Source organism: Harpia harpyja, chromosome 6 (assembly GCF_026419915.1).
Source record: "Harpia harpyja isolate bHarHar1 chromosome 6, bHarHar1 primary haplotype, whole genome shotgun sequence".
NCBI lineage: Eukaryota > Metazoa > Chordata > Aves > Accipitriformes > Accipitridae > Harpia > Harpia harpyja.
In genome coordinates this window covers 59,885,529-59,909,734 of record NC_068945.1, presented here as the reverse complement: position 1 = coordinate 59,909,734, position 24,206 = coordinate 59,885,529, and the positions used below count along the sequence as shown (strand labels likewise).

Here is a 24,206-nt window from a genome sequence, read left to right as displayed (position 1 = left end):
CTGTCAGCCACTTGGTTTTTACTGAGCGAGCTTATAAAATAGTGTGACCATGCCCTGATCCTGGCTCGTGAAAGTGAACACCATATTTAAACAATTACTCGGTCACTCCTGTTTAACATCTGGATGCTTTGGAGAATCTACCACACACTTGTTAAAGTGGAAAGTGCAATTACAGATAAAGAACTGAACAGAAACATGAAGCGAGGGTATTTCAATGGGAGTGAGCAGCTGTGAGGGGGTCCAGCCTCTGGGTCTGAGGGTGCTGTTCCCAGATCCACCCTTGAAGCCTTCTGATAGAGATATTTAGGCAAGGTTTTGTCAGAAGGTGAGAGCAAAACTGCCATTCAAGCTGTGCTCCAGGGCTACAAAGGAGATGTCAGGGTGAAGGAGTTAGTTGGGCCTAGAAGTTCTGGGTGAGGATGGAGAAAGGTTTCTGCTTTTCTAGGAACCGGGCCAAGCACTGAGCAGCTCATGGTGCCATCCACAGTTGACCATTTCCATCCTGGAACCTGCCATGGGGACTCAATATTAAGAAGCAAACCATTTGTTAGGACGTAGGCAGTCATTGAGGTGTGGCAGATCTGCCCGTCACTTGCCATGAGCCACTGACTTGCCCCTGACTTTGTCCTGGAAGTCAGTGGTGGAACTTAAATCTCCTGAGCTGCTGGCCAAATCAGGGGGCCGTTCCTTCTCCTTCTGTCTGTATCAATGCTGCATCAATGGGTTCCTAGTTCCCCATTTATCTGTGGTGCAGAGGGATTCCTTGAAAGAGCAGTTGGTAGAGCAGTCATTAGTGAGTGCTCCTGCGTGCTTGTTCTGTGAAGGCTATGACAGAGAGGAACCACATTTATATAGAGAATGAGTGTTTGGAAAAAAATTGGAAAATCATAATAGCTTCTGTGACTGGATGGCTTAAACATGGGAAATAAGAGCTTAAAAAGCCCAAGTCTAAGCATTAAAATGTCTGCTACTAAATATCAAGTGTATCCTGAAGAGTTTTCTGTCTATATTGACCCTTTCTACAGAATGACAGATATGACATAGAAATTATGTCCTACTCCCCAAATGTTTCAATTTGACAAATGTAAAATAAATATTCCAAGCAAGGGTTTTACATTTTGAAAACAGGAAAGAGCAAGAGGGTCCCTCTGGCCTTGGCTATTGGGGCTGTCTTATAACTGGAAAGTCCTTGCAGACTACATGGTCAGCAGCTTGTCACATTTGGGCAGATAAGACAGTCAAAGAGGGCAAAGAAACAAAGTAGTATTTTTTCTTCTTCTTGCCAACAGAGGAAATATCTTTGCCTATGGAGTAGATGATGCATTTTGTGCATCCATTTGCACGCACAGAGATAGCATAGCTTCCCTATTTTCCTCACTCAGTGCAGTAGCTAGATGACATGAATTAATCTGTGCTTTGCTTTTATTACACAAAAGTTCTTCCAAGCATTTGTACAAAATTGTGTGATATATTTTTCAACAGATAGCTGGCAGTGGATATACATGCCTGTATCATTCTCTCATTGGAATAAAGTGGGATCTCCGAACACTTGCAGCACACGTCCCTTTTCACTTAAATTTCCAAATCCTTAATTTCCTTACACATTGCTATTTACTATACATACTATTTATACTATAGTCGTAAGCTGTCATACCTTCATATAGTCCATTAGCAAATTTCCAAACAACAGAAAAAGAAGTATTGGAGGGCTGTACACCACCCCGAGGCATTCATAACTGTAGAACTTATAGAATGAGGTGAGCATGTCTCTAGATGATGAATTTAAACCTCCTTCACTCTGTGGCATCTAACCGGACTGTTACAAATCCTATAGTAAGATGTGGAAAATTCACAAATGCTTATACAGACTAATTTGCCTTAATTTGTTTTCATATCACATCTAAATTATATAACCCTATTTTGTTCATTTTCTGGCTATGCAGTGGAGATTCAAGAGCTTGATCTCATAACCATGGGATTTAAGTGATCTTTGCATCAGTCTCTCCATATCCAACCCTTTCGTTTCCCTGATTTAGAATCAGTGGGATTTTAGCACTCTACGACAATTTGTTCAGTATTACACAAAACCTGCCTTTTTTACACCTTCCAAAGTCTGGTTCTCTATAAATCTATCCAGCCACCCACACACCTGAAATACAAGTACTGTCAGCTTAATAGGTCATCAAAATATATAGTTGTATTAAAACTCAGTAGTTTTGCAGTAGGAGGTATAAATGCAGCAACATGGGTAATTTCTGTGTAGAAGGTTAGTAATTCCGTTGTAACATATGTTCTTCTTTCACATGTCTTCTATAAATTACAATAGCAGTTTCTGTTTGCCCTTTAGTGTTGCCTAAGAGGGACAAAGAATCGTTGAGAATCCTGCTTTTATAATAATTCTGTAACCTTTCCCCCCTCCTTCACTGACAGCAAATCTTCTAAAAAGCATCTGATCCTGAAAATGAAGGTTTTTCTGAGCAAGAAAATAGAGTGGGGTTAGCATGAAAAAATATAGCAAGGCTTGCTCTCTCACTGTTTCTGAGTCTAATCTCATTTATCTTCATTTTTCAAACACCACTTCTCTATTGAATTAGAAGCAATGTGTTACGTATTTTTTTCCTTTTTGATAATCCAAAAAGTATTGACCTATTTTGAAAATGCTTCTTCCTCTTGTTACTTACAGCTTTCGTTACCTTAATTATTATTTTTGTATGCAAGAACTATTCAGAAACTTGAGCAAAATGTACTCTCAACTGAAGAGAGCTGGATGTGGATCTCCAACATACCAAGTGACTTCAACTGGCAGAGTTAAGTTGTATGCCTGCCTTTTTAGATTATAAGACATTATCGAAGCAGAAGTCAGCTAATGGACCTTAAATTAGTGTGAGTGGTCTACAAAGCTATGGCATATAATTACATGAATCTACTTTCCTTGAAGTCAGCAGAAAAAAATTGCATCAGTTTCAGCAGAAAGAAGGTTACAGCCAGGCTGTCCTACATCTAGATCTCTTGGTTTCTTTTACCCTTGTAATTGGGCAGTGCTTTGTTCTGCAAGTATAGTTTGGTATACAGGTTTAACATAAAAATAGGTTTTAATGAAGTTAAAAGAAAGATTTCTTAGTCTAACACCTGCTATATTAAGTTCTACTTGGAGTGTGACTAAGGGTGTACCTGTGAAAATTCTCTGACTTTAGGAAACATTGTCTTGCTTCAAAAAAAAAGAAAGAAAAAAAAGGAAAAAAAAGAAAAAAGAAGAAAAGTGAAAAAAAATCTTTCTCTGCTGTCGAAACAGCTGTTATGCTAGGTTGGCTAATAGTGTAATGTGGATGGATGGCTCTGTAGTGTTCTGGCTGTTTCTTCATCAATCTGATCACAGCCCAGGCGACAGCAGCAGGGTTGTACCTTCTAATTCCCCAGTAAATGACCCATGTCTGTCTTTAACCAGACAGTCCCCTTCATCATTCAAATCACTTGGAAGTTGCTGTGGAAAGGCATGTGCGCACTCCTTTTGTCTAGTCATTGTCTGATATGGGGAAAACCTGTGTGTGGGAGAAGGGGGTTAAAATCAATTGTGCTGCAAAATGTAATCACCTTTCAGTGGAACATCCGTTGCAATGTTCATGCCACACTAATAACGACAGGAAGAAACTAACCTTTTGTACAGGCTTTCTGTTGGTGCCCTTTGCAGAAAAAAATGACTGCTGCTTCTTTAAGTCATGGGAGCTCACGTTTGCTGTGACAGCTTTCCAATTGTTAAATAAACTCTGACCATGAGCAGCTGTCAGACAGATATTGCACTACAGGCTTCAGTTAAAAGGAGCACCAGACAAGCATTTCAGCCCCTAAAGGCTCGTTTCATTTTTTTTTAAAGACACACTTTTTAAAAAAAAATAATACAATGAGATAATACGTTTCCTTAACTGAAAAAAAAGTTGTATTCTAAACATTCTGCCAAATTTTCCCATGAAAGTTATAGGATGTGATTATGTGCATTTCTGAAAAACAGTCTATGAGGTTCATGAAATATCTCAAATGTACACTTTTGTCTTGTGACAAGATGGGAGAATTGAGATGCAGAAATACTGACATTAGACCTTATAAATAATAATAATGGTGTTATTTAAATTCTTGTGGGAAAGCAAAAGTAATTATACTGACCTTCCTCAGAGTTGTAGAATGCCATTTTATCATTTTGTACTTTTGATAGTAATCTAGAAAAGCCCTTCCGAAGTTATTACTTTTTATTGTGTTGGACCCTGCTGTACTAGCTGTTGTACAGGCAAGGAAAACAAGGACAGTTTCCACTACAGAAGGTCTAGTAGGTTAAGATGAATATGCAAGAAAAACGTCTTTTAAGGTAAATATACAGTCAGTACTGGAAGAAGCATTATTATTTACATTTAAGTTATAACTGGGGAGGGAAATCGCCATTAAATTAGAACAAAGGTGGACTTCTTCCTACTCCAATTTAGAAGCTGATATTGTCTAACCTAACCTGCCTAAAAGTCAAGCAGGTGGCCTAGCTACGCTGGAGAACCTGGAGTAGGAATCAAAATTGTCCGGGGCTCCGCTAGAGGCAATGTAGGAGATAGGTAGTTCAGCTCACCTGGCTGAGGATAGAATGGGTCATCTCTGGAAATGCCTTTTTCCATTGACTGAAGCAGAAGCCTAGTTCAATTGCAAATTAAAACAAAAAAAGAAAACAAAAACTAGTCTGGGTGACTAACTTCAAAAGGTAAGGTGTGGGCTAATTGTGTGGAGGCAGGAATTCTAGATAATATCTAAGAAGTATTTATTGAAAAATCAAGAATATTTTTGCAATTTAAAGAGGAAAATTATCCATATTTCATTTACAAGTAATTGTACTAATAAGTAATTCATGTTTTAAAGGGTAACTTATTCCAAAATTTCAAGTTTAACTAACTAACTACTATGTGTTCTCACCCTTCTAGCTTCCTTTTAAGACAGAGAGGAATATATCCAGTAAAAATACAAAGCAGTGGGAAATGAAAAAAAGTCAATTTAAAAATCAATCCTCCCTGATTTTTTCTATCAACTCCTCTTAGAAATAACACCCAGAATTTTTATAACTGAAATGGATCATAAAAAAGTCTAAGTGTGTTCTATTATTTTATGCTTTTGAAAACACTTTTGGGTAATGGGTTTCACTTTTTCACCTTTCATATACCTCATTCTTTCACACAGAAAAATAGAAACCATTCAAAAATGGAAGATGATAACATTTTTTTGTTTTTGTTCATACTTGTGCTTATGAGTTGGTACTGTTCTCACACATACACATGATGGGCTTAAAGTCTTGGTAAACATAATACACCATAAGAGGTGATTTTTAACAAACTGATTTCTCTATAGAACTAAATGTTTATATAATATAAGGGCTTTGTGGATTTAAACCAAGAAGTTAATTTATTTTACATCAGATTTTGGAAAGCAAAGTATAGAAGAGAACGTCTGGGAGCATTAAAACAAAGATGGAATCAATTGTAATAGTCAATGAAAATGTAATTGGTCCCTAAATCCCAACATACATCACTTTCATGTGGCCATGTTAGAGATGTAGGATGTGAATGAGCAAAGAAATAAGGCAGTAAGAGTACTCTTGGTGATACAATGCAAAAGGAGAAAGCAAATACAGACCATAACTCTGTTGACCTGTTGTACCTATTAGCTTCTGTTGAACCTCCATGGAAAAGCATCAACACTATCCTGAAGGGGTCTACCTGTTATTTGGCTTGGAGATAGGTAGCAAAGTGACTCAAATGGTGCAGCAAACATTCATCAAAGAATGGCAAAACAGCCTGAAGATTGGTCAAATCACACAATGGGTAAGAAGTGTCAAGAAAAATCTAGAGAAAGGGCTGTTCAGTTACAGTAGATAAAAGGAGCCTTTGGCCACCTGTTAAAATATTGTGTCCCTCTGGAGGTCTTTCCCTTAGCATGCTTTATTTTGTAAGCATTTAATAAGATGTTAAGCCCTGCAGGAGAGAGTTCTGGTGGAGCACTGGAGGACAAACTCGTGGAGTCTCCAGTCTTTTTATTCATTCTGCTACCGCTCCTACTCAGGAAAGGAGGAGTTGCTGGGAGTGAGCTGCAGGTCAGGCAGGTTGTCCTGGCAGGCAGCGTACCATCTCTGTTGCAGTGATCTTTGCTATAGGTAGTAATAGATACGATAGCATGCTTGGTTTACAGCTGGCTTAGTGTATGAGAAGAATCAGGTCATCAGGTCTGGGTAGAGGGTCTATTGAAAAAAAAAAAAAAAGAAGGTAAGTTAGGCTCTATGACATTTAGAAACAGACCTTGGTACCTGTCAACAAAAGGTAGCTACAGTGATATGCTTGCTGGAGAAGACAGTGTCTGTCCTGGAGAACACCAGGCAAACTCCAGCTGATGAAAAGTAAAAGAAAGAAAAAAGCAAGTGACTTAGATTTGAGTCAGTGAAAGAGAACACCATCAGAGTGTAGTTTGAATATTTTAGTCCATTCCAAGGTTATTATTTTTTAGCAAAGACAAGTCTTGTACATTTTGTATTCAATTTTATCAACATATTCTGACTTTTTGCCCTTTTCTTGTGCTATATAATTGTACGGAAGTTCCATTTGCCGGTGATCTGATTGGATGTCTCTCTCTTCTTTTTGGTTTCTGTAGGATAAAATCATGGGTAGATAAGATGCAAGAAGATCTTGTAACGTTAGCACGAACTGCAAGCGGAGTGGACCAGCTTGCTGCGGTGAGTAAGAAGATGCACCTTAGACTGCAATAACTAGAAAGTAAAGTGAATGGTGTGCATCATGTAGGCATTACAATCATTTCATCCCAACATAGTAAAAAGATTTTGGGGAATTAAACTCTGCAGTGCTTACTGAGAGAGAAATGAATAACACAGACATCCATCAATTCAATCTTTTAATGTTGCAGCACTTGCTCATTGCTAATATTTAATCAGCTTTGCAGTATCAGACATAAGTCTTATCATTGTTGCAACACTTCCACCTGAAGCAAGTGCTTTTATGTTATATGTTTGTCAAATATGGTATCCAGGAAGCAGCCGTTCACGGCAGTGGAGAATTCTGCTCTCTGTTAACAAGGGAGACTATTTTTCTGACACACATTTGCTGAAATGAAGCAGCTTTTGGTTAGAAGAAACGTAGATGAGAATGAAAACTGCTTTTGTTCAGCTGTTCCAATTTAACCCAAAGTGTGTTTTAGGGAAGAACTTACAATTCTTCTGTCATTGAGAAGAAACTTTTGTGCTATATTCCATTCATAGAAGGTAAAAACACATCTGAGATTCCAGAAAAATGAAGTCACAATTCAGAAAATGTCAGGATTACGCTGCCTATACAACTTTGTGTGTATACATCATGATCCAGCATGCAACCACATGATCATACATTTCCTTCTCCCTATCCCTGCACAAGTCTCATGGCTCCTTCTGTGAACTGATGGATCTCTGGGTTGATGTAGGACTGTATAATGAAGGGAAATTTTGCTGTTCGGTCAGGAAAAGAAGTTATTCTGTCAGCCAACAAAAGCCCTTGGTGCTGGGGAACTGAACATGAAGATGTGAGATTTGTTTTTCAGAAGTCATAATCTCCCAAAATGATCCATGAAATGAGCAGTAGCTGTGTTTCAAAGCCATGAAGAAACACACAGAAAAGTCAGGTGTGAAGTTTCTCAGATTTAACACTGTATATTAATGTATTCCTTTGACCTTAATGACTTTTTACCCAGACTTCCACATTTCTCATGTGAATGTTCTCCTAGAAGGACATTTTCTCTTTACTGACTATAAGAGGAGGCTAGATGACTCGTTCAGATGTCCACGTATACATTGTGGAAGCTTCAGTTTAGATGAGATCACCACTGTCCCATAGAAGGAAAGGCTGTGTCACTGGATGTACATGAGGAACATAAATGAAGATTGCAGAGATTATTTTAGTTCTGGCCTTTTTTTGAGTGCTTCATATTGCAACACAATTTAAGGCAGATGCTTTAGATGCACTTTTTAATCTCGGAAAACCCCTAACAAACTGAAAACGAAATCTTGAAATCCTAACACAAAGTATCAGATTGATACACACATGGGTTTCCAACATAGAATCTCAACAACACAGGAATGTCTATCATTTGAGCTTTCTGAGGAACTGTAGGGTTTACTCAGCATGGAACACTGATGGCAGTTTTTGTAGGTGGATTTCACATGTATCTGCTGACAGAGGACAATGAGGCTTGTGAATCATGTCTCTCTCCAGGTTTTGGTGAGGAGTTTCTGGTAAGAGGAGGGAAGGGCCCTTTTTGCTCATCTGATCTAGGTGTGATCTGTTCTCTCCTGCACTTGCTGTGTCTCTTTTTCCGTACTGTCTCCTCATTCAGCATCATACCTCTGATCCACCACTGGACTTTCCATTTCACTCCTGCTGTGCTGCATGGGCTATCTTTCATCTCTCCTCAACATATTCTATGTTTTTGTCTCAGTTTCTACCTTTGCTGCCTGACCAGTCTGCCTTTCTCCCCTACATTGGCTTCTTATATCTGTTTTAGGATCTCTCTCCTCAGCTTTTTCCAATTCAGCACCTCTCTCTGGACTCTTTAGTCCAGAGCATTAGCATTTCCAAAACATTCTGTCCAGGTGTGTGTGGCCAGCCTGTCCCAATACTCCTATTGCATCTCTTCTCTTCATCAAGTGTTTTTCTTCCCCCTTCTCACCTTTCCGTCTGTCACTAGTTTTCAGTCCCAGACCTGTAGTTCTCTCCTGTATACTTTTTCTATTTCTCCTCCCTTTCCTGTCTCTTCTCTCCTTATTCTTTGCCTGCCACTTTCCAGTCTGTTATCTCCTACTTCCATATCCCAATCTCTTGCCCTTTCTTCTTTCAGTTTTTATCTCCTCTTTCTCCCACTGCTTAGACCACAAATGTGTAGAGATCACCTGAGAGATCAGAGCAAGTCTGAGCTTTAGCTCATCACACTGTAGGAGTGATGCTGTCTGGGTTGGGATACACCTGTGTGTAGGTTCTCAGGGATTTAGCTGATAAAATCTTTGCAGTGACCTGCAGATGCTTTTCAGGCTAAAATTTGTTAAACAACAAGGAGTAAAATGTGTATCTTTGAATCTACAGTGCAGGGGCAATAGAGTATTTCAAAGGGAAATGAGTTACAGAGGATTTCTGACTTGAGCAAAACAATGAGTTAATGTCTCAACCATTTTGCCTGGCATTTCCATGCAAAGACCACAGAGTAAAATAGATAATGAAAAACCAAGAGATTGATGCTGTCGCTCTTTTTTCCCTGAGAAAAATGTTAGTTTATGTAGTTAATATTCGGCAAACTTACAAGCTGCTAAAACAGTCTGATAATGAGAACTGCTGGGCAAACATACTACTATGTAGTGCTACCAGCTATACTTAAAGTATACTACAGTGACATTCATGCTGAGAAAAAATGTTAGTCTGTGAATACTGTAGGTAAGTTTCTTTTTGAAAGCCAAAATTTATACCACACTTCAAGCAAATAGTAAGTTATCTCGGAGAGTATCCACAAGGTGGTCAATATGTGCTTGTAATCCTAGGATTAAAAACATGAAAGGGGGATGTTTCCATGTAAAATATCCCTTTATATCAAAGCTGTTTGTTTGACCTAAATTGCATGTTTTTCTCTAGCCACAAGATTTTAATTAGGTCTCTTGCCTGCAAGGGAGAATGCAAAGTCCTGCAAGGTGTGAGCCATGCAGTCTCTCCCTCTTTCCTCTTGTTTACAGGCTATTGTCACTTTCCCATTTTTTAATTACATAATTTTTTTTTTCTGCTCGCTGCCTGTTAATGTTTAGTCAGATCTCTTCTGAAACAAACCACAGTCTTGGAAACATGGAGATTACAAGACATTAAAACCAGCATGCTTGCATGCCTGTCACTTTTATTCACAGAACTTGCCTTCAGTTGCCCAAGCTTTAAAAATACTTAACAGTCAGACTGAATTTTCAGCTTTGATTCTGACTTATTACTTCTTCTTACTCCACAATTGTTTGGATCAAGTCTGTAGTCTTCATGTTTTGGAAAACTTCAAGTACATTTGTTTGTTTTTTCTGCCCCTCCTCCCTCCAAAAGCAGAATGATTAATGCAAAAAGAAGGAGCAGGGTGCTCCTATTATAAAATAGTAGACCTGACTTTCTGTGAACAGCTGTAGTACCAGAGGGTTGGAAAACTGTACTTTGGTCAGACAGATTTTTGGTAGGAGAAATGTTTTCCCTTGTTCTAGGGAAAATCAATTTTAATTTGGCCAAGTGATGAGGTTAAAGCTTGTAGCAAGGATGTGTAGCAGATTATAACCATTTCACAGCCTGGTCAGTTTCTCCCAGGTCGCAGGGAAAGAAGTCCCACTGATTCAGCTGAAGTTACAATCTGTGTCTGCTTCGTACAATTGAGTCTTCTGTGAAGATCTCTAAAGTGACCAAGATAGCTCTCAAAGTAGCACAATTACTATGTTCTCAGCTGGAGTGAATTAGTCCTTAAAAAACCAGGGCTTTTTCAATTAGCTGCTGTGCCGTGCAAGTTTATGGTGTTTCCGTAACTTGTTGAAGATATCTCAGGGTTCATCAGTGCTATACGTGATTGTATGTGCATTGGACATCTATGGGTCTTTGGGCTGCAGGAAACTGTACTACACAACGGTCTCATCTGGAGAACTGTGAAATATTTTCTTCTGGTCATCATGGAGAGGCATAGGAGCACTGCCTGAACTCTCAATTAATTTGATTTTAGACTGGGAGAGCTTTTGACCAGAGAGAATGTAAAACTCAGTGTAATACATACTTCCAAAGGAATAGAAAAAATAAAATCTAAACCACTATTAAACTCAAGTGAGGGACTTGTTCTGTGAGTAGCAGAACTGTTGAGATCAGTACCTATGTAAAAGTCTGATTTATTCTGCAGTGTGGTCATAGATAGCCAAGGAGAGCATTTTTTGTATTTAAGGAGTTTACATTCAACATGTACTCAATTTAATGGAATCATGTTTAAGGAGAGGAATCTCCTCGGAGGAGAATTCCCTTTTCTTTTTCATTGACAAATTTCTTACAGTGGCTTGGAATCACAATCTTGTCCTAGTGACTAACCACTCTTCCTCCTGCTTTTACACATATAATAGAGCCATTGTAAACCATTGCAACTTTCATTAATCACAACTTTTGAAAATATATGTATAGCGAGGATACACGATAATATACTCATGAATATTCCACATAGTGTTAAGAAAGAGAAAGTATTTGGGAACTGATTTAGTGAATTACTTCAGTAGTGATTATGTTTCTGAAAATATGAAAATCTTTATGCCAACGGACATTTCACACACCTTTTCTCTTATTAGCAATGATGACAGCATTTGCCTGTGGTAGGCAAAATTGCGAAAGCAAGCTTGGATGCTATTAAATTAGGAGTTCTACATTGAGGCTACACTTATCTATAGCCTTAACTAAGCAAACCAGTATAACTGGAGCAGAAGGAACAGACAAAATGGATATTTGTAGATGGAGAGGTAGGCGAGTGCTGAGGATTATTATGGTGCACAGGGGAAACATGATCTTTAATTTATACATGTGCCTTTACTCACTAATTGATATTTGCCATACAGAGAGAATCCTGATTCAACCAAGAACTGAGCTCAGGTTTTCATTTTTCCATTTAGAGCTTTAACTCCAGGTCATTCTTCCTGTGAATTAGTTGTGGTAAATTACTACTTTGCTGGTATGAATCAACACAAATACTAGTAACATCTAAATGTAAGTTCTGTTATCAGTAAGATTGATTGTGTCTAAAGTGTAGTTCCTCCTCGTGTCTTTCAAGTTTTGTTTATACTATCTGGGAATGGTCTCAAAATGGTTTTCCAAAAATAGTTTTAAAGGACATTTTTAAATACTGCTTTTTTGGACATTAGTAGGAGTTTAGGCGAGATTTGGGAGAACTCCAACTTGGATTTAATACCAATGTAATATCCTCATTACAGTAATGCAAAGATTGCTTCAACAAGGCAGGAAGTCAGGATTCAAGATGCCAAAATACTCAGCTGGTTGAAAACTGGCAGAGCTCCACTGACTTCAGTGGATTACACTGTTTTACATTTGCTAAGAATCATGCCTAACAACATTTAATTTACAATTCAAGCAGGTAAAAAGTACTTTGAAAAAAATAAACAAACATTTTTTACACAAGAAACAGAGGCTATAGCTTGATTTTACTGCTGCTGTAGTTGCCCAGCTGAAAAGGGTATTGTTGGGTCCTTTCTATGATTTAACAGATTTTTTTTCCCTAGAAGAACAAAGGGAATGTTTATAAGAAAAAAGTTGTTATATATACAACAACTTGAGACTTGAAAGCAGGAAGACAGGATACACAGGAAAATCTTTGTTAAGGATGTACAAGATGTCCAATGTGCTTCTTTAAATGGCTCTCAACAAAGACACAGCTTAGTATATGCCCTTTAATGTTATAAGTATTGTGTTTTTAAATAAAAAACCCAGTCACGCAATTGTCCTTCAACTTAAAAAGGTTCATGTAACTTTGTCTTACTCACAGACTCTCTGTGCTGTCAGGCATTATGAAGCTGCTCTGGTGTGAATGATGTGGTTTCTACAGAGCAAATAGACTTTTGGAAAAAAAAAAAGAAGGAATAGACAGCAGCTTAATAGAATTTTAAAATCCATGTAACAAAATAAATATTGAGGATGTATCTGATCTCACTAGCTTCATTTATCAGTAGGCATTTTGTCTTAGTAAAGACAAAAACATGGACAAAGTTTGAAGTCACATTCTTTACCTGCAACAGTTACCTCAGCATGCAGATAAAAACAGGTGAAGAGCCTACAGAATTAAGTAAATACGTAGTCCCATTTTGATGGAAGTATGCTCAACTTCCATTTTTACATAGGCCTTTCACAGCAAAGACCCATGACTAAGCTAATTGACAGCTCTTTTAATCTAATAAACTACAAGAAGTATGCTTCTGATTTCCAGCTCCTAAAATACCTCTAGGGACAGGAGAGAGGAGGGAGGGATCCCTGCAGTACCCAGAAAGGAAGACCTCAGAGTAGAGAACATGCCTTATAGCAATGCATGAGCTTGTCTGTTCTAAACTGATTGAAGAGAATCCTCTTTTACATAAACACTGTATTAAAAATGTGGGTCTGTGTTAAGAGCTTTGACGTGACAAACACACTGGAGCTTCACTATGGCTGTTATGGCAAAAAAATGCCCATCTTGTACAGTGCAACCTTTTCAAGCAATGGTATAACTGAACGAAACGGCAGATAGAGAGGCAGTTCCAAGGAAATCTAGTCTGAATCTGTTTCCTTTTTGATACATCACTGCAAAACCGATCCATGCATGATGTTCGTAAGCCATACTGTTATTACAGTCCCAGGAGCTGCAGAGTGAACCCATACAGACTGACTTGGCCTTTAAATGATATTCAAACTGAGTTAGAAATACCATTTCTTCCTCCAAAATTAGAGAGCTACATATGGATATTTGGTATGTGGCAATGAGTTCCATTCACAGAATGAGTCCACCAGCAACTGTTAGAAATTTTTTTATTTATTTTATCTCTTGAATGCTGTTTTATAATAATTAGCTCTTCCTTGCCGAACACCCAGCCGAGGTTCTGCATGAGCACATTTCATCCATTGCTCAGTGTGAGGTCTGTGTGCCTAATGCACAGATGGTGCGAGTCTGCTGAAGCACTCAGATTGGCAGCAGATTCCCAGTCCATGCTTTTAGCTTTTCAGGTCTTGGATCAGTCTCTAGAGTTTAACTGAGATGAGTGACTTGTAAGAGAGACTGGTCTCTGATTTGAACTGTCCTGGAGCAGGGATATTCAGGAACGCTTTCTTCTGCCAGAAGGAATTATAACCTAGGCGTAATTTTCTGTTGGACTCATTACAGATTTTAGCTAAGTTACTGTTATGTTCTAGAGGCTCTACAGATACAGGCATGCCACTAACTTACTACCTATAGAAGCTGTCATATATAGCTTGCCTTGTTTTCTTCATTAACTGTGTAGAGGTCTGTGCAAGGGAAGGCTTTAACAGTTTACTTGAACTTAATGTAAAATTTGTATCATCTGGATGAGTCTTCCCTGCGGTCATAGGTGGTCTGAAATTCCTGCTTCAAAAGGTGGTTTGACAGACAAGTTAGCATTAAACGTTTCTGTTCTTACTATCTTTTCTCTGTGATTGGCGTGATATTTATGTGGCTCTTTCTTTAAAGTCATAAAGTTAATGGGATGAATTAGCAAAGGCTTTATATAAAATTGCGATTATTTATTAAAAAAATTAAGCTGGTCCACAGAATTGAAATTTCCATTTATTTTACCAGCTTTACTTTTTTTTTTTAATACTATATTTATCAGTTTGGATTCAGTTTAAATATGCTTTAGCCAAAGGCAAAGAGTTTTGTACCTCATGCTATTCTCTGATGAACTACCAGATGGACCTAGGGGATATATGGCCACATTCCAGAATATACTATATTCACCCTTGTTAAGGTTGAAGTAATGGAGAGTTTTATGATTAAGAAAAATATAAAGAAGAAATGCGATAATTTTTTTTTTTCTAAGATGGTTTGATTTTAAGAATAACAATCCAAATAAATACATTTGGCTTACATTTCTCTAGTGGTCTTGTCTATGGACTTTGAAAGTCTGAATTTCATTTGAAAGTCTGAATTTCATTTGAATGTTGTGATTGCTATAGATTCTGATGAGTTTGTCAGTATTTTGACCTTGAATTTCAAGACACACTTGACTTCTGAGCTATAAAATATTAATATATTAGTGTATAGTCTCCATCCTTCTTCACCCCTGAAAATGGAAAATGTAACTAATACCACAACACCTGTAGGCACAACTTGCATAACTGTGAAGTGGTTCACTGTGTGCCCTGGGTGTACTCTCCAGTGCTCTAAGAAAGGAAAGCAAGTGCTTCAATGAGTCAAATATGGGAATTAAGGAAACTTTCATATTCATTCAATAAATTGTGCCATCCAGTGAGGTTCACTATGACTGATCTTAAAAGTCAGAACAGTATTGTATCCTTTCTTTTCTCCTTTTGTCTCTTTTTGTTGTTCTCAATGAAACAAAAGACTAAACCACATTTTTAAACATAAAATAAAATAGAGAAGACTTTTTACCCATATAAAACAAATACAACTAAATTTTAGTGTCATCTTGAAATGAAAATTTAAACAGAACAAGTGTTTTGAAGTTGTTGAAGCAATTCTTAATCCTCATGGGGTTATCGGTTTTATATTTGCTGCAACTTCCCTGAGTTCAGGCCATTTTTATGAGAGGCTCTGGTAGGTCTACAACGGAAGTTTTCAGCAGAAGTGCAGTTTTGTTACATTGTTTTTCTAAGGAGAAGAAGGAGAAGAATCTGAAAGCAATGAAGCAACTCTAATATTTTTAAATGTCCTCAGTAATGTGTAATAAAATAGACAGTTTATCAGAAAGTTTGGCGGAGTGCGCTGTGATGAGACTGGTGCTCTGAAATGCTTGAATTCTTTCTAAGCATAAATTGGCTATTGTACACTATTTACAGTTGTGTCTTTTGCCTCATCCCTAAGGCGAGGACACCAGTTTGCTGTCCGAGTGGGGTGTGGTGAAGGGAAGTGAGGTCAGGATTACTTTTAGAATGGAATTATGAAGGGGTTGGTACAGTGGAACATGGGCATTTCAGGTATTTATTGAGAAGTCGGACTCCATTTACCAGAATTAAAATAATGTATGAGATGGGTTAGACTGGTTAGAGATTCCCAAAATACAGTAACAGGTTTTTTTAGAACACAGTATTTATAAAGGTATCTCCCATTTGGGGTATGCCATTTCTATGTTCTATGTGCAACCAAATACCAAAGCTGCAGGCATTAAGAATAGAATCCTCCAAACTAAGTTCTGTTGAGTTTACACAGTGGTAACTAATGTCAAGATGTCAGGAAAATTAAATCACTTTTAAAAATGCAGGCTAGGTAATTTGAAGACACATCTGCAAGTTCTTTTTGTAATCCAAATGGAAATTAAGAGATTGTCAAAACACGGGAAAGCCTCATTTATTATTTGCAGATGCTACTCTCCCTCTGCTCCCTTAGCAATAAACTGGCATTTTGAAGAGTTCCTTCTTCCAGCAAGCGAAATCAGCTGTAAGTCGCTAAGAATAGGTGGCTGCATTAACAAAGCTTGCTCAGGCTCAAGGGGAGGGATGGCTTAATATTACCATAGTTTTAATTACTATTTGATGATCTGGATAATCTTTGAGCAAAGCACTGTTCTTGGTTCATTAATAACTTTCCATTGGCTCTAACACTAATAAAATCTGTCCTATTGGTGCTTATGTTCAGATGGTTTTCGTAGAAGCTGAGAGCAAATTAAAGATTTGCCTTAAAAAAAACCACACATGAAAACTAACAAACACCCTAACGTTATAGCTAATCAGGTTCCAACTCCTGTGGTTAGTAAAACACCAAAAAAACTCTGCTAGTTGCCTGCGACTTAAAAATTACCTTTGGGGAGAGAGTCAATAGGTGTTAAATTGTGTTAAGAGCAGCTGAGGCAGGACACAATTTCCTACGAATAAGTGAGTTTGAAAAATTACGTAAGAGCCCACCTCAAAATATGCAAGAAATGCAGAAGAAACGTGAAACACTTTCTTCCTATTGTTCTTCTTCTGTTACAGGAAAGATTCACTTCTTGTGCATGTTGTACTTACCATGAGTTGGGATTTTTGAGTTCTCATCCAGTCAGCTGAAAGCCTGAGCGAAAACTGCTGTGAAACCAATAAATGATGTAGTCTTGTTATTTAATGCTGTATTGCTATCGCTATGGAACAAAATCAAATGCATTTTTCTTAACAAAAGGGGATTTATAGATCTGGTTTTGATGTTTGTACAATAGCAGAGGTACAAAGCTGAACTCACATTTTATGAAGGTTTGAATACAAAGTGATAATTACAAAAATTACTTCTTAATTTTAAAGTCCTCTAGACTACTTTGTTAATTATCAACAGTCAAAAGTGTCTGATGATTCCATCCTACAAAGTATTCCTGATTATCTGCTTTCCTTTAAGTAGGCACCTGAGTGAGCCAATTGATTCTGGCACTACTTATACTCTCTCTGATGTTAACTGAAGCATAAGTGTTTCCAGCATCTTGCAGAATTCAGCCTGAATTACTTAAGAGTGAACTAGCTCTGGTAATTTTTTTCCTAATGTGCACATGACTACTATGAAATGTCATGGTTTTCAACCTGTCAGCTGCCCTGTCACTTGTCATCCCAGACCTTTACAGCAGTAAGTGATCAGGCAAGTGATTCTGAAAAGCAACAGCTACAGTAAACTATTGGGGTGGTTTTTTCCTTTGTGTTGTTGCCATGAATTTCAAGAATGAAGGCATCTGTGAGTTGCTAGGGAACAGCTGTAATCTTATTTATACATTATATATAGCAGAGAGTAAGACATATTTAAAATACTCAGACTGATTTCTTTGAACGTACAGCATGCTCCTTGGGAAGGAACATTTTTCAATGTGTTCCACAATGGATCACTTGTGATTCAAAGAAAAGAAGTGCCTTGTGAGAAAGAAAAAATTCTCTGGCATGTATTAGAAATAGAAAGTATTAGTATAGCTTTGGAAATAAGATACGGTAGTAAGAAGATAGAATTTGCTGCCTCTGGCCAAATTACATAGTTGTTTGTGATAATAAAAAAGTTGTGTGTGTAATAAAAAGTTAGCAATAATAGCTGCGTGCAGTAAAAAGTTAGTTGTGTGTGTAATAAAGTTAGTTGTGTGTGTAATAAAAAGTTAGCAATAATAATCACTCACATGGATGGGAGTGGTTATTTCTGTTTTCCGACTTTTCCTGCTCCCAGGATCTCTTCATCTGTTTGGATGTCTGTCAAACGGTCCCCCATCTCCGCTTTTCTCACATAAATGAGATCATGATATGTAACTTCATGGCACTCACAAAGGCAAATAATAAAATTAGTGAACATGTGGGTGTAACTAGTTGATACTTTGTTAGCTAAACAAAGTTATTAAAACTGAAACTATTTGTAATTCTGTAAAACATGTTGAGTATTGTTGATAAAACAATATGATTTCATCAAAGTATTTGTTTTGAAAATTTTAACATTGCTCAAAATTTCAGTAAAAAATGTCCTTTTTTTTTCAAGCTGGATGATTCCTTTCTCCCCAGGATGAAATACGAAATTTGGGGGGAGGTCAGTCTGTATGATTTTTTTTGGATGGGGAGAGGGAGAACAGAGAGCTGACCAATATCCTGGGCCACGTTGAAGTAGATGTATAAATTAGAAAAATTCTTAAGTTTTCCCATTAGCTAATTTTTTATTTAATATTCTGATACAGTTTATTAGGCAAGGTTTTTACTTCAATCAAGAATTGTAAGGTAACTCTTTTGTCTGGATAAGGAGCAGATAGAAATACTCTGTATCAGGATGAATACACCTCTGGAAGTGCCTGTTCCTTTCAGTAACTAAAGGTGACTTGGATGCTTGCTCAGCCTTAGGTTTAGAAATCTCAAAGCTACATAAATCCCCAGCTGTCAGCAAGGAGCAAGCATCATTCTTCAATTCTTACTGGTTTTAGCAGAGAATTACACATTGAAGAGAACCAGCTTTGCTGTCGAGTTGCACCCAAAGCCGTACACCCCGGATGGGACTTCAGAAGCTATCCTGAACCTGCTGGCTGGGCTGGACCCCAGCAGCGTCCTGCACACACTGGGGTATTTCTGCATCTTGCTCCCCAGCAATCAAGGCTCTGAATGCTCTTTTACTTTGAGGGCAGCTCTTTACCTAAGCTACTTCTCTGGACTCATGACATATTGTGCTGCAGCTAATAAGTAATCTGGAGTTGCTGATGCATGAGGTGTCTGTTGCAGAAGTGCTGGCTCTGAACGTGGCGTCAGATTAGGTCATGCAAGCACCTAAGAAAAACATTCCCCAATTCTTCTAGTTCTGGGCAGTTAATGCCAAGATGATGTAGTTTCCTTTGTGTAGCTTCAACCTGAGTCAGGGACAGAGGGGAGTTTTAAACTCTGACTGCACGGTTTCAAGGGAGCTGCATGCTGGTAATGGGCTCTGTCAGCAGTCTCAGACATGACAAACAATGAACCAAGTCTAGGTTTCACCTAGGGCCTCCAGTCAGGAGTAAGAGGAGATATGGAGCCAGGGACAGGTTGGAGACAAGGTTGCAGTGTGGGTCCAACACCAATCCAAGAGACAGGACTGGAGAAAAGCTCTAATATACATCTGAGGGGTCCATCTAGGAGATGGGCTAACTATGGCATAGGGTCAAGGTTCATCGAAGGGGTAGGGCTGGAGACAGGCATACCTGTCCCGTAGCCAAGGACTGGGCTGAAATGGAGCCTGTGGACTGGGGTGCAGGCAGATGTTCCCAGCGAGGCAGGTCATGGTTATTGAGGCCTATTAGTGCCCCACGGGGGTAGAAAGCAAGAGACTTTTTGGAAGCACCAGGGGGAACTGGCCATGGGAGGCCCTCTCCAAAAGCAGGGAGTGGGCAGGAAGAGAATAGGTTACAAAACCTTTATTTAAGTTTTGCTCTGTTCTGGGGGATTTTAATAAGTTAATTACTTTAGTATATAAGCTTGTAAAACCTAGCTCAAGATTTCACAAGCACTCGGTATTTTGGTGTAGTCACTTTCAGAAAAGATGGAGAAAGACCCACCACTAAGTTTTGGTTGATTTGGGGTCCCAAGCTCAGTAGTATCTTTCAGCAGAAGTTTTACCATCATGATAATCTCCAGCTGGTCTAGACTGATTATAAAGCATTGTCGTTGACAGAGGTGTCCCATCAGCCTACCTGAGCTAAGTGGTCTTGAAAGTAGCATTGAAGTAATAAAAATGGCAATAGATTTACCTTGTATAGACAGGTATTACTGGAATTGTTGAGTTATTTTGTTTCTCTATTCCAAAGCATATTTCAAGGTAGGAAAAAATACAGTGGTTTTGGTTAACATTTGAAATTCTGGGTGTGAACTTCTGAAGATCTTGTTTCATGTGACTTCTGTGTCCGTGAAAGTAGTATTAAGTGATGGAACTGAGATTGGCGTGTTCATGTCCCATGTTTGGGCCCTCGACCAAGTTACCACTGCCTGAAGAAAAGGCTCCATTGTTTCTTAAACTGAGAGAGTGACAGTTTCAAAACAAACAAACAAACAAAAAACAGGCAAAGGAATTCTATTGTAGTTTAGAAGAATTCAGCGTGAATTATTATTCCTTGGTTTTTGAGTAGTCTGTGTAAACAGTGCTAAGACCACAGATCCAAAGCACAGATAATTTATTGCTCTCAGGAACTCTTTCTGAGTTTAATAAAGCATGGGGGCCATTTAAATAAAATGTCAATGTTACAGAGGGTCCCAATACCTGCCACAATGTATCAAGAGCCATGCAGTGAAGGTGCATCTTTCATTCTCTCTCAATTTGTACAGAAATGTTTGACTTTCTCTTGCAAGTCTTATAGAAAGCAAGGAGAATGTCTCTTTGTGAGAGACTTATAAACATGTCCTTGAAGACAGAGTGGAGAAGGGCATGTTCTGCTGAGGAGCTGGCAGTTTTTCTAATCTTTACCACATTTATCTATTGTCCTCCTTGTCTTGTTTCATCCTAATGTGACTCTCCCCATCATATTCTCACCCCTAAAACCTTGCAGTTCATTATACCAGAATAAGTACTCAGTATTTAGAAAGCAATTTTAATACATTTTTGCCTGAATAAAGAAGTTCATGGCTATTGAGTTCAGAGAAAAATTGAAGTATTTTTTGTGCTATGACCTTACAGATTTTACTTAGTCATGCGATGAGGCTTTATTCTGTGAGAAGTGGTAGGGTTTTACTGACAATTTGGAGAGCTTTTAGCAAAACATTAGTGATTAAAGTACTAAAAATGATTTTAGATGTAAAAGCCAACAGAAACTTGCATTCATTTGGTCAAAACAGTTTAATAAAATGTATTTAAATTAGCTCTTCTTAACAAGCCACGAAGCCTGCCAAATTGCATTTTGAAAGACGAATGAGCACACCTTTGCTGATAAGACTCTTTATGGCTATTTGAGATGAGTTTTAGCTAATTGTGTTTGACTGCTAGGTGGGAGGCTTGGAGAAGGAAAAGTTTGTCACAGGTTGCCAAACCCTGAAGTGCATATCATTTCTCCATGTGTTGTGCTGAACTGCTGCAGTGCTACAGCTGAATTAAAGAAAAGGGGAGCAGGCAAGAAATAAATTATGTACGCACCTCTTAAATAATTAGTGAATATTTCTTACACTGTTCCTTGGTAGTTGTGGCAGGTCTCACACTTAAGGAAAATAAAGAAGTGTGTGAAGTTCTGAGTTATTTCTGATGCCTTTTGTTTAGGAGCTTGTGGGATAAATCTTCCACTGGCAGTAGAAGCAGGGGAGATAGATAGGTGCTTTGAGCCCTGCCATGGGATAAAGCGAAGAGGAGGAGAAAGAGAGTCACTGACTCAACTCTATGTGGGATCTTGTGCAAGACTCAAAGGTTTTTTGGGAGGTTGTTGTTCTGAATTTTTTTCCTTACTTTTTTTTTAATCACTGATAAATAACAGCTTATGAAGCCAGCCTCGGAGTCAGGCTTTCTCAGTGGTAGGACCCACAATGCCTGTTATAAAGGTTTTAAGTTGAAGTATGATTCAGGCTTTTGAACTATTCTGATAGCTGGTGCTGGAGAAGAAAAATGTTTATTTTTTGCCTAAAAATGTATCCACTATACCACACTTTGACAGTCTGCAGCTTTCAAACCATTCAAGCTTGGAGGTATGGGAACAACTTCCCTATAGGAATGGGGTTTGTGAAAAAATTGAGTGCTTTCAGATTGGGGTTTATAAGATCATATGTTTGCTATAAGAACAGATTACATACAGGGATGAGAGTGCAAATCTTCCATCCAGGTTCTCAATCCCTTACTAGTATGGCTTACTCTAACTTTGCTCTATATTGAAAGATTAAGTCCAATAAGTTACTCCTATTGTGTTTCTGGTTGGTGGGGTGCAAAATCACGGTTGTGTGGATGCAGTGAGCCATCACCTTAACTTCTGCTGAGGCTGTTAGATCACAGCCTGTTAGAAACCATATTTCACTAAGTAAGTGCTTAAAGATGTCAAAGAATTATCACTACAGCACTCGCCCTTACATAGCTCGTCAGCGCAGTCTCCAAGCATCCCTATCATCCATCTGCTCCAAACCTGCATTACTTGAGCACATACTTGCCTGTGCCCCTACTGTGTATATTCTTTGCTTGTGGCCTTCTTAATGTTTGTTTATAATACTGAGTGAAAAATTTAATTACAATGAAATGGCATTTTGCAGTGAACTACTGCTTTTTCCAAATTTTAAGATGTTTTTGCCTAATTGAAAATCCCAAATGAAAAGGGATTATATTTAAATTCTTTTATTGCTTTCATCGTTGAGTAGCAGATGAAAAGCAATTGCATGAACAAATCTGAAAAAAGAGAAACCAGGAAAAAAATGAACAAAGCAAAACAAACTTTTTCACAAGTAGATGAATGAATGCTTTAAATTTTTTAAAAATTATTATTTAAAAACTTCCGTGAAAGTTATTTTACATTTTTCTAGCCTATTTGCAAAATCTTGTGACAATTCTTCTATAAATGTAGTTACTTTTGATGCAGGTGTACTTCACACAGTCATGAATGAAGTTTAAAGGATTTGGCACTACATTTCTCTTCAAAGAATAAAACACAAACACCTGGTAACACCCATATTCCAGTGTCTGTTCCTTACGTGACTGGGGTGAATATTTGCTGCTGATGGGAAAACCTACGAGTTTTGCCAGATTTGACGGTCACTCCAATTTAGATGCTCCTCTGAAATTTCCATTCTTGATTCAAACCATCTGGATCTATAAAACTGATTTCTACTCTTGCCTTGCCTGTAGGACTGTAAGGCTCATCTGGTCACTACAGTCAATTTGACTCCGAATCCCACTGCTGACTGTGCATATTTAATGAGATTCAGAGAAAACTGTAAGAAATTCTGTTGTGATAAGTTGTAGGATAAAATGTCTTTATTTCAAATTTTGTGGACTAATTATTGGCCTATAGGCCATTTCTACTATTAAGATCTCTTCTCAGGAAAAAAACCAAGAGATTTTGGGCTATACCCAAGATAAACTTTCTGTGTGGCAATTTTGAAAATCAAGCACCTCAAAAATATCCAAACTATAATCCGAGCTCATTAAAAACTATCTTCTTTTGTAGTGGTTTTCTGCTCATGATGCACTGATTTTTCAAAATAATTACTACTATATGAAGAATTAAAGCATAGTGCAATTACTCAGTTACTGGTGGAAAGGAAAGACTGTACTTCTGCAGGAAAAAAACCAAAACCCAACATGAGTGTTGTGAAATTCAAAAGTGGTGAAAGCCTATGACAGCTTATGAGACATGCCTGATAAAAATTTGCAGCTATAACTGTAGCTGTCAGAAATTTATTTGTGATAAATACCCATCAGCTACAAGCACCAGAGACATACTTTGGTGAGTTTCTTTAAGGTCTCCATAGCTTTAACCTGAGAAACCTGGCGGGGCTGGTAGACTCAATCTGGTCTGCAGTTTCTCGGTTCTTGTGCTGGATGGCAGCCAGTGCATTAGCGCTGGACCCATTCCTGCCTGTGCCTGGAATTACTCCCTGGGAGACAGCACAGCCCCCACCAGGCAGCCTTGCGGAGAGGCAGAGTACTTGAGTAAACTCAGGCCATCTGTTGGTTGCATAAATTAGTTTTCCCCTTTTGCCCATCTAGCCATAAGGCATCCACTTTTTTTTCTTTTTTTTTCCCCAAATAATGTATTTTTTCTTTATCCAGCTGTAGTAGGACAGAGATAGGCAAATGGATTTCTTGCTACTTTTTTCTTCTTTACTTGTTGTGGTTGCATGCATTTCATTGTAGTGGCTTTGTTTAACAAATCAAATTATCTCCTTCATATATGTGTTCTGCTTTGGAAACAGTTAATGGCTCCTCATCAGAGAGAACCTTTATTCATGCTAGAGGAGAAACACGATTATAGGTCCTTTCCCCTCTCTCCCCCATCTTTTTTCCCCTTTCATTTTTTCTCCATTTCCCCCCTTTTTCTTTTTTTC

General features: G+C 38.2%; 1 protein-coding gene across 15 annotated transcripts in view; it reads left to right on the top strand.

The window, feature by feature from the left end:
• CACNA2D1 (calcium voltage-gated channel auxiliary subunit alpha2delta 1) overlaps positions 1-24,206 on the top strand; it is a 433,632-nt gene that overhangs the window by 47,962 nt on the left and 361,464 nt on the right. For all 15 annotated transcript variants that reach the window (XM_052789138.1, XM_052789141.1, XM_052789144.1 and 12 more), the window contains exon 2: positions 6,667-6,748. In XM_052789138.1, coding sequence (XP_052645098.1) covers positions 6,667-6,748 — 82 coding nt within the window. The remainder of the gene's footprint in view (positions 1-6,666; positions 6,749-24,206) is intronic.